This window comes from Onychostruthus taczanowskii, unplaced genomic scaffold (genome assembly GCF_017590055.1).
Source record: "Onychostruthus taczanowskii isolate IOZ18803 unplaced genomic scaffold, ASM1759005v1 scaffold3, whole genome shotgun sequence".
Lineage (NCBI taxonomy): Eukaryota > Metazoa > Chordata > Aves > Passeriformes > Passeridae > Onychostruthus > Onychostruthus taczanowskii.
In genome coordinates, this window is record NW_024500349.1 from 11,690,983 (window position 1) to 11,702,500 (window position 11,518).

Here is an 11,518-nt window from a genome sequence, read left to right on the forward strand (position 1 = left end):
TTTTCCCCCAGGTCAGACATAGGAAGTCCTGGATCCAGGACAACTGGGAAATATGTTGTAATTTTTACCAAGGTGAAATAACCAAGGTACAGCTGGCAACAGTAAACATCAATCCTGAGCAGAAAGCCCCACATGATCCCTCAGAAGCACACCATCAAATTGTTCTACTCAGATACAGAACCACCTCAGCACAATCTACATTTTAGATAATTTTAAAGTGCACCTAAAGAGTATTTTAAAAAGATAAGCTTTCATTTTTACCAGGGCTACTGAAAGAAAATTTATTTTTTAAGTCAGAACACATGAAGGTTTCTATACTAAACTGTGGATTATAAACAGACTATGCAGTGTCACAATGAATGGGTATTTACTTATTAAAGTGAGATTATCCACTTTAGTTAAATTTTCTGTTTTCCAGGACTGGCTCCTTACTCTGAGTTTACCTGTACAACCTCAGGAAGAAGTGGTGTACTCCAAGATAGTAACTTGCCAGCTGAAATGAGCCCAAATTACCTCATTTCACAAGCATGCTATTGTTCTTGTCACTCCAGACTCGTGGAATTCCATATTTTATTGACAAGTTCAGCCAAATATTAACAGACTAAAGCACTAGTATTTAGTAGCTCCTTTTACAAAAAAGTATGTTATTAAATTGCCTCCTGCAACTTCAGATACTGTGCAAAAAAGCTATTATTGGCAGCCTCAAGAAACAAAACATATTTTTAGACAGATAACTAGCCTCTAAATTACTTTCAGCAAGAACCAGAAGTCTCTCAGAAAATATGTTTACATGAAAACACAAATTAAGAGTTAACAAAACAAAACAAACACTGGGGATAAAGTGTGTTCCTACAACACCGACCAAACCAGGCAACAAACTACCATACTTTATTTTTATATTCCAGCTCCACTTTGTAGCTAGCTATGACCCACTGAAGAAAAAGGAAAGGATTATCTTTTCCCCTGCAACATCCATATTGTTTTTAACAATATGTTTTAGGCCTCATAACTTGCAAGGAGACTCCACTTAAAATACATTTACGAACATGTAGTAAGGCAAATGGTCTGTTTATTCTGATTTAACAACAACAGAAAAGAAGCTGTCAGCTGAAGACTGATGTACAGATCTTGAGCACTAATTCTCTGGAACCCGCACTGTCGTTCGGCGTTTCCAAAACTCTCCGCAGACAGGAATGGGGGGCAGCTCCCACGCGTGCATTCAGCAGTCCCACACGGCCCGGGGAGCGCCCGGCCGGCGGACACTGCGGGACTCGCCCTGACTCCGCACCTCGGCACTCGGCCTTCGGCTGCAGGCTTTATCGAAGGTCTCCCGCCCTGCCCTCACAGCCCCACACCTCTCTGCCCCCACAGCCTCCCACACCCAGAGCAGCCCACCCCGCCCGCAGCTGTCCCTGCCCCCTTTCCCCTTTGCCTCGGTCTCCAAGGAGGCCGCTCCCCTTCCCGAGGCGTCCCCGCCCGCAGGCGCTCCCGAGCCCTCCCGCCTCACAGCGCGCCCATCCCCGCGGCGTCTGACCCCGCCGACCCCTGACACCCCCTCCCTCCCTCCCTCCCTCCGTCCGTCCCTCCCTCCCCCGCGGCGCTTCCCGCCTCTCCCGCCCGGGGCGGCCCCTCACCGCGATGACGACGGTGTCTTCGCCCTGGAACTTAGCGATGTACTTGTCGCCTCGGGCCACTTCGGACTCGTTGAGGGGCCTGAAGCGACACATCACTTTGATGTTACACTCCGCCGGGTCCGCCATCTTAGGCCACCGCCGCCTCCGGGGCGCTCAGCTCCGCCGCCGCCAGCTGCCGCCGCCGCACCGCCCGCGCCGGGGGTCTCGCAAGCCGCCGTGGCCGGGAAACCCGCGCCCGCCCCGGCAGGAGGGAAAAGGGAAGGGCTCCTTCCTGGCCGCCGCCGCCGCCTCCCGCTCTCACTTCCTCCCCAACATGGCACCGGCCATGGCGGCTGCGGCCGCGGCTCCCACTCCGCCCCGCCGGTAGGGCGGGTGGGTGACGTCACCCACCGCAGCGCCCGCCCCACCCCCAGCCCCGCCCTGTGCGCAGGCGCGGCACCGCCCTCAGGCGGGCGGGGCGGTGCCCGCGGGGCCGCCGGGGGCGCTGGCAGGGGCGGGGCTGCCTCAGGCGGGGGGGGCTGCAATGGCACCGCCCGCGGCCGCCGCTCGCGTCGTGAGGCCATAAACTCATGGAATAGTAGAATTATAGATTTATAGAATCATGGAATCATCAAGGTTGGAAGAGACCCTTAAGATCATCAAGACCAACCGTCAACCCAGCAGTGCCCCTGTGACCCCTAAAGCACTAAACCATATCACCCAGTGCCAGATCCAGATGCCTCTTAAACCCCCCCCAGGGATGATGACTCCACCACGTTCCTGGGCAACCTGGCATCATCTACACAGAATCACAGAATCAGGCTGGAAAAGCAGTGAGGTGATCAAGTACAACGTATGACCAAACATCATCATGTCAACTAAATGCCAGATCCAGTGTTTCCTTAAACACATCCAAGGACAGCCACCATAGCCTCCTTGAGCAGCCCATTCCAATGTCTGTGAAGAAATTCTTTCTACTGTCCAACCTGAACCTCCTTTGGGCCATCTTAAGGCTAAGTCCCCTTGCCCTGTCGCTGGTTGCCTGTGAGAAGAGGCTGACCTCACCTGGCTACGGCCTCCTTTCAGGCAGTTATAGAGTGAAAAAGTCACCCCTGAGCCTCCTTTTCTCCAGGCCAACCACCCCCAGCTCCCTCAGGTTATCGGCTGAGGGCTGTAGAGATGAGGCCTTGCTGGCCACAGTGGTGAGGAGCATTGGGCATCAACACATGCTGCCACCTCAGTTCCGCTGGCAACGGGTGTCAGACAGGTGACATGGCCATGTCACCAAGGTTTCCAATACGGGTGCGCTGTGTGATGAGGGCAATCCATTTGCTCAGTGTGGCATCGGTAGTGTGGTGGGTAGAGGGAACCTCACATTTAAACATCTACCCCAGCACTGGCATGGCAGTGCTGGGGACGGCGCTGTATGTGTGACAAAACTGAGGGGCCGAGTGTTGAAGTAAAGGCTTAAAGCAGGTGGTTGAGATAGGAACCTATAATACTTGGGACTTTTAGTTTGTTTACATTTTTTTTTTCCTCTGCTAGCTAAAAGGGGGGAGATCCACATCCATGAGGTGGTCACATGGAGAAGCCAGTGTGCCTTCATTGCCTGCGTGTGTCCTGGAGCTGGAACCCAGTGAGTGGGATCAGAGAACACACAGCCCACAGCTCATGGTGTCACCTCCAGGATGGAGACTGTCATGACCTCTTCATCTCAAATGAAAAAAAGACCAAAAAACAAACTAACATCTGGACAGCAATTTTTTAAAGCTTAATTTATTGCAAGTTTTGTTTATGTGTTTATTACAGGGGCTCTAAATCTAGTTGACCAAAACTTAGTAACTGTATCTAGACAAAAACATCAGGTAAACCATTCTGATAGAGAGCCCCAAGAGTTTCACACTTTTACAACTGTGCCTCTTACATCCAGGCGTGAACTTTCAGATTGGAACAAAGTACAAACTCACAGCTTGGCTGAGTTCAGCCAGTTTCCTGACAGAAATCATGATTTGTACTGATAATTTTTCAAATAGCCTTGAAGATAATTTTAAGAACCTCGGAAAAAATAATAGGGAGCCTTTATCTTAAGTTAGTGTATTTCAGTAGGCCAGAATGACTCAGAAGAGCAGTATGCTTCCCTTAAAAGTACTCATTTTTCATTATAAAAAAGGGAGGAAGTAGTGTGAATTTTAACAGGGACTATCTGTAATCAGGCATCCCCCATTTTTAAGACTTCTCAGTTTAGGGATTTCAGTGATGTGTTTTTTACTTAGGATAGGTGTGCAAGGCAAACACTTCAAAAGTGCTCCACTTGACAGAAAAATGGCCTAATAATCTAGCTGCAGTTATAGGTTCTTTTCACAGAGTAACACAAGAAATATTTCTGTGCCTAGTTTATCTTATGAGGTAAGCTAAATCTTCTAAACCGAGTTCGTGTTGTAACAAGTTTATTTTTCCACTGTGATTAAAAATGCAGCAGGACTGTGCTGTCTTGTGCAGGGCAGCAGCAATGACGTGTCCACACCTCTGAGCACATGTGGAAATAGTTGTCTGGAAAAGCCAAGGTAGAGGCTCAGTCTGTAGAAGGTCCAGTGCTGGTCCACAACATCTAGCATATGAGATATACACAGACATCTGTCTACAGTTTTCAATAAAATGTTGTAAACATAATTGTTACTAGGTTTTACATGTCAGAAAACCTGTTTTAGTTGGTTGCTATTTTAGAAATTATTACATTGTATCTCAAGCAGCAAGATGTATTAATACTTCTATCTCAAGATGTATTAATACTTCTATCTCATCTATTTCTGGGGTTATTCACAAGCTTATGGCTGGCAATGTTCTTATGCAGCTGCAGGATTTGGATCCTGGAAGATTTCCTGTGACAGAAGGTTATTACTTTTATGAAAGGACTGTAAATTATTTACTACTTTTTCAATTAATTAAAAGGAAAAAGAAATATTAGCTGCATAATAAACAACTTTGTGATTATTATTCACAGAAATACATGTTTCAACTGCTGAACATCCTTTACCCTAATGTATTGAAGAAACTTCTTGTTATCCATAAGCAGAGGGGATGTATTTTTAGCTGCATTTACTAATGTGTAGTGCCCAATGTAAGAACATCTCAGTCAAAGAAGAAACCTCATAATTACATGATTGTCAAGAAAATAGGTGCTTGGCCTTGCTTGCCTGTTGAATGTTTGACAGAGCAGACACTCCAGAAAGACAAAACAGACACATGAGTAGATAATTACTCATTTTAACTATGTTGAAACAAAAGATGTCAGCATGTGTGAACTCTGTAGTAGGAACTGGCCACTCTGAAACTGTTGGTTTTGTGTGACCCCACAGGAGAAGTGGCTGGGATGGAGTCCCATCCCAGCTGTGGGAGCCCTTGGTAAAAGAGCTCTGCTGAACCACACGTGTGCTCTCAGATTCCTGTCAGAAACTCTGTCATGAAGTTTCTCTTCTCTGATCTGTTGTTCAAAATAGCAACAGCTCCTTGGCATGACCTACTTAAAGGCTGACACAACAAAGCCGTGTGCTCAAAGAGGGCACTGTGTTATCTCTGCTGGCGCCAAGAAGTGTCAGAAGAGCAGCCTTGAGGACTTGTGTTTAAAGATGTGGTCTCATGAGAACATGGCAGAGACCAAGCATCCTGGAAAGTTTCCCATTTTGTGGCAATAACAGAATGTGCTTTCTTTGCCAATTGAGAATATATTTGCTGTCTTCTAAGTTCTTATGTAATGTCTGTAGCATACATTTTTTGATACTTAGCTTAAGAGACTCTGTTTAAAAGTAACATAATGAGAAAAAACTATATCTCTGTTGTCATAAAAAGTGAGTTGTTCTGTTTGGTGTTTAAGCCTAGTATGCCCAATGTAGCTGACAATAAGTTTGGTAACGTTTCTTAGTAAAGACCAACGTCTTTTATTAAAGCAATTTATGTAAAGAAATTCTGTTGTTAGTTCAGAGACCATGTTTCTTTCCATTTATGAACTGTGCAATAAATCCCTACAAATTCTTTTGTGACTTACGGCTCTTTTAGATCTTCAGTCTTTCCCAGCAATAAAAACATGTTAAGCAAAGGGAATTGGCAAACCTAAGCCTTACAGGGAAGTTATATGTGGATAATGATGTAATTAACCATCAAAATTGTTCCAGCAGAGCAAAAGTGATCTTGATTTGGTTTTAAAATAACATTACATATTTGAATAAATCTTTAAACCAGGTGTTTGTGGAGAAGCAAATTAAAGCTGCTTCCTCCTGCCCTTTAAAATATTAAATTCTGAGATTCATCGGTTGACAGCACTTGTTGACATTCAGTGTGCCTAATGCAAACACAAGTACTCTTCTTATTTTAATTTGCAGTGCGCTGGGAAAATATCTTACATGACTTCTGAGAATTTGAGGTGCATTCCAGGCCAAATTTATTCCAGATTCACAAGTCAGTTTGCAGGACAAAAGGGTGATTAATCTGCCAGATACAGTGCACCTCAAACAAAATCCTTGGTTGCTTGTAGCACACTCTGTAAATAAAGGCTATTAAGATGACTTACAAAGTCTAGCAACATCACCTGACACTGGAACAGTATGATTAAAATGAACCAAATGTTATGGTTCAAACAGCTTGTGCAAATATATTTTAAATAATATAAATATATTTTAAGTCTCTTTACCAAGAGATTGTGTCTGGTCAACTCAGCTTGAAGAACTCACTAACTGGTTTATTGAGATTAGAAGGTTGGTGGATGAAATCCAATGGCCTAAGAAACTGTTGGAGTCCAACTAGATCATTTTAAGCTCTTATCTGGTTGCAAAACACTAAAGCTTCTTTTCGTTCCAGCAAACAATATGATATGGAATGTATCTCCTGTTCAAATCAAGTTTTGGATTTTTTGTGGACTAGGAGGATGAAATGTGTGTTGAGAGTGTTTCTGCTGAAACATAGTAACTTCTTGGAAAAACTGTAATTAATTAAAAAACCAGTTTTACTTCACTTTTTAGTTGGAAATGCATAAAACCTGAAAACCCTCTAATTTGTTCCTAATCAGCAAGATCATATTTAATATTCTGATAGCAATAGACTGATTAAAAGCAAAAGCAAGCTCTGGGAATAATGTCACATTTTAGATGTTTGTTTCAGCTAATTTGTGCAAATTCATGCAAAAAAATCTGTCTGCTCACTACCTAAAGCATTGATTCCAATTCCCTTTGAAGAAGAAACACACTTTTGGACCTTGTTTATATTCTTAACCATTAAAAACATCCAGCATATGTTGTCTGAAACATCCTGTCATAAATCTCTATTCTCTGTTGCTTTTCATTGTTTATAACCCTTACTAAACTGACCACTGGATTGTATCTTAGCTTGCTGGGTGCCTGCTTGAAGCAAGTTTTTTGTAGTTTTGCAAAAATTGATAATTTATTTATTTTAAAAAAATAAATTAGAAATTCCTTGTTTTCCATTGTTGCAAAAGGAAAGCTTAGAATCCTTTAATGTGGGAATCATAATAGAGAACCTAAAGACTGAAATTTGGTGGGGAGACTTTTGTAGGGCTCTAATTTTGATGTCAAAAACCAAGGCTGACACTGGGGTAAAAACCTCATATGAACATATTCTTTAGAGTCCTGCAGAATCTTTTATTGGAATTAAACCCCCCAGCCCATGCTTGCTGCAGTCTGTGCTTGTGTGTGAATCACTGAACAAATGATCTCGCTCCATGTCGCAGCAATGGGGGTTTAGCAGATTTTGCTTTTCAGTCTGTTTGATCTGAGAGCCAGAGCTGAAGGCAAGGAGCAGGACTGTCTTGAATTTACAGAAGGAAACGAGAAAAGTAGATGGAAAAGAAGAGGCAAAGCAGAAGTTTGGGAATACAGAAGAACCATGCGAAAAAGCCGGTGATTCCTGCAGGAGCTCTGTCAGCATCAGGAATGGGATTTACCATCCCTCATTTTCTACCGTGAGCAAAGAAACATGGAACAAGCAAGTGAAGCTTGGCTCACTCAGAGGGACACCATCCTACAGCTGCTATAGGCTTTGTTGGGAGAGGCAGGGGCAAGGTGTGCTCATGACAGTGTCTGTGTGGTTTATTGAACTACTCCAGAAAAGAGCACTGCAGAACAAAATTCATGCCAGCACTATAATATAGCAATGTATACAAATAGAGTGAATTTTTTAAGCTTTTTAAAGACAAAAAAATTATACACTGAACAAGCTTTGCAAAAATTAGCATCCAAAGGGTTCAAAAGAGCATAAAATTATTTTTGGCTGATCCACCTGTAAAGATCTGGTATTGATAGGAGTGCTGGTCTCACAATAACATGATTTCAAACCACTGGTGCTATGAACATCATTGCTTTGCATCTCAGGTTGCATACAAAAATGGCAAGAAATCCCACTGAGATGATCATTCTGTTACATACTTGCCTGGTGGGGAAACTACCGTTTCACAGGAAGCAGCCTTACCTGAAATGTGAAATGAAAGTCAGACTTAACTATGTAACACCAGTGTAATCTGAATTTTCTTTGACTCCATTTTGGATTTGCTCCTCTTTTCCCCCCCTATTTGTTCTCAGTTTTTTTTTTCTCCTTCTCTTCACTGCAGCATTTTTCTTCTGAAGGAGCATATCCTGATAACCTTGCCTGGAAGCAGCAAAATTGTGGATAAAAGGTCCACATTTTAAAACAAAACTTTGCTTATTCCTTCAAAATGCAGCCTTGCTTTTTTTCTCAACTTTTAAATGGCACACAAAAATATACGGAACACAAGTTACATTGTGGACTTTAAAGGATGTTCAATCTTTGGATCTACTCTTGATTGTAAATTGCCAGTCCCAGCTCCTCATTGGTATGGTCTATGGACAACTTTGCTTTATTAATGTAAGTGCTTTTATGTGCCAAAAAAACCCCGCCACTCTAATATAACTTGGGCTAGGTCATAGCTAATTTACAGTCCTTCAGACCCCAAACTTGGAGAAAGAAGAGTACAAAAAGTAGGTTGAATGATAGGAAATGTCAAGCTATGTATTTTATGACCAGAAATCTATATGACATGTATTATCCATCAAAATACATCAGTCATATATCCTGTGTAGTTCCAAGCATATCAGAGTCTGTCCAGTGGTGTTATATAGCTGCTATAAGGGTGTCAGAAATTATATGCCATGTCCCGTCCTGAGTGTGGAAAAAATCCCCCAAGTCCCCTAGATCGATTTTTTTGTTGGTTGTTGGTTTATTTTTTTTTTTGGGGGGTGGGGGTTTTTTTGGGTTTTTTTTTTTTTTTTTGGAAAGCTTTTGTCTTGAGATTGTGCAGGTAATTCTGCAAGACCTTATTTTCAGTGATTGAGAAAGGCTTTTGATGGAGTTTAAGGAGTCTTCTCTGACACTTTTTCCTCCACTGTCATTAAGGATATTTTATTGGGCACTTGCAAGAAAAAAATCTAAATTTTTGTATATCCATTCATATGGTTTTTGAATTTGAATTTAGAAGTATCAAATGAATAAAAAGCCCCTAAATGTAGCCCCATCTCTTATTATGTTTCTTTAAAATCTAAAGCTTAAAAGACAGTAATATTTGAGAAGGTCTTTTGGTTTCTTAGAGAAGGACCTAAAAAGCTTGAACAGAGGTCCCATCTTGCTTTCTTCTTGATTCTTAATTCTTGCAGCTAACCAGCCAAGCTTGTCATGCTTCTATTAGCCAGTGAAAATTAAAGTCAGAATCAGTTTAAGATAAATGGGGTTTTCCTCCCACTGATATTGTTCTGAAAAATTATACCTGGCTAGATCTTTTTGTCCAATTCATGCATCAACAAACATCAAACATCAGAGGCTGTGACTGTTGAAGTAAAGTGTGTTTTTCACAGTCATTATGCACAAACACACATGCACACACACACAAAGTGACTGTAAAATCCAAATTTATTTTGTAGGGCTAATTCTATTTTTAAAATGACTGTACACAGCTTTTTATTCAGCAAGTTTGAAATATGCTTATTCCTAAATTCATGTCTAAAATCTCTTAGCAAGATTATATTTTGTGAATCTTTACTTTAAATCTTTGCAGAAATGATGTTGGAAGAGAAGAGTCTAGCCTCTTTTCTAGTTCTTTTATCAACAGAAAAGTTTCAATTCTGACATTTATCATTAGTGACAGTACACAGGCAGAACAGAGTTGACTTTCAGAATTCAGTTTAAAACTGCCAGGCTGAAAGTGCTTTTCCTGGTTGCATGCTGAAGAAACTTCTCTAATAATGGTAAACACACTGTTCACAAGGTTTGAGAGGGTGGGACAACTGCACCTCAAAAATCAGCCTTTCCTGTGAAGCTCCTGCTGCCCTCACACAGACTTACTGTCCTGACTTCCACTGCTCCCAAAAATGGATGTGCTGGCCTAGGTGGATGGAGTGAGGGGGTGTGGGGAGTGTGTGCTTGCATGCCCATGTGTGTGTCAGAGTGCAATTCATACTGTTTTCTCCATCTCACTCACATTTTTTATCAAGCTAGTTTACCATGCCTGTCCACAGGAAAGAATAGAGAGGTTACACCAGATTTTCAAGCTGTTTAGTAAAAATCTCCATTTTTTTCTTTCTTCTCTGGATGATTGCCTGCTCTTACAACATGGATTTAGTATGTGGGAAAGCAGCAGTTCTTAGTGGTTATTCTGGAGCTTTTGTACTAAAGTGCTGATTTAGCACACTAAGGAGTGGCTGAGTAAAGAAAAGAAAATCAGGTAAGGGATGAGACAGGTACTAATCACTTTTTTTGGCAACATCTAAAGAGCTTTTTTCCTCCTAAGCAAACTTCTGTCTCCTCCCTATTTCATTCATGAAGGTGGTCAATTTTCAGCTTTAGTACAGCTCCACCCTGGTCTATCCAGCCCTGTAATGGTTTTCTGTGATACATTTGTTGCTTTCCCAGTGTCCATCAGGCATCTCAAACAATTTAAAGAAATATAGCTGCTAATGAAGCCTTCCCCCACATATTTAATTCTCTCTTTCTCAAGTACCTTCACAACATTTAAGATCATTTGTTTTGTGTTTCATGATCTGTATGAGTTTGCTGCTCTTTTTTAATCTGTCCTTGCCTCTGCTCATGATTTCCTGTTCTCTTTTCTTTGATGTTGAGCATAGGGTACAGTTTGTCTCCTGGAGTTGCAGCAATGCTTTCTACTGCATCACCCTAGCTATTAAATCACCTGGAAGAATGACTTCTGTCATGATGCCTACCAAAATGGTGAATAATATGGGCGAAGACAAAAGAACAATGAGAACAATTTATGAAACCCCTTTATTTCTGATATTAAGAAAACATGGATTCATCTTAAAAGCCATTAATCCTTTTCACTGTGGTACTCTGAGTTCTTCTTTTTCCATAGACATCAACGACCTTGTTGTTTTCCTAATTGTTTGTAGAAAATTTTAAGGCATTGCCAGAAATACAGAGAAAAAAATGGAACAGTGAAACCGAAATTGCCTTTGTGATTCCCACGCCTCTTGAATAATTGTTTTCTGATTTGTCCATATGCATCTCTTTCAGAAACAATAGTATCATCATTCCTGGCAAAGAATACTTCCTTCCTTGGTTACAGCTCTGAAGAGAGAGCTTGTACTTGGATAGAAAAATAAGGAAATGGATTCCTCAGTTGGTGTAGTCTTCATTCTTGGAGTCCCCCAAAAGCATTAGACTTGTCACCAGCTAAAAATGAAGAATTCATAATAAACTTTTCAGTGAGGTTTATGTCTGTTAAAATGGAAAACAGCGCCCCTTGCAACAGCTGGAATTTACATAGCAGAGTACGATTAAAACTAAAATTTTCTTTGTGCCCTTTGCTCTGGCCAAGCATTTAGCAGGCAGCACACAAGGGTGACAGATCACTGCCTTCCTCTGAATCCAGTTCA

At 41.8% G+C, this 11,518-nt stretch overlaps 1 protein-coding gene across 2 annotated transcripts in view; it reads right to left on the minus strand.

Annotated features, from left to right (window-relative positions):
* Positions 1-1,998, minus strand: part of KIF5B (kinesin family member 5B) — a 31,871-nt gene extending 29,873 nt beyond the window's left edge. For both annotated transcript variants that reach the window (XM_041408446.1, XM_041408445.1), the window contains exon 1: positions 1,635-1,998. In XM_041408446.1, the coding sequence (XP_041264380.1) occupies positions 1,635-1,760 (126 nt within the window). In that variant the 5' untranslated portion in view covers positions 1,761-1,998. The remainder of the gene's footprint in view (positions 1-1,634) is intronic.
* Between the last annotated feature and the right edge of the window lie 9,520 nt (positions 1,999-11,518).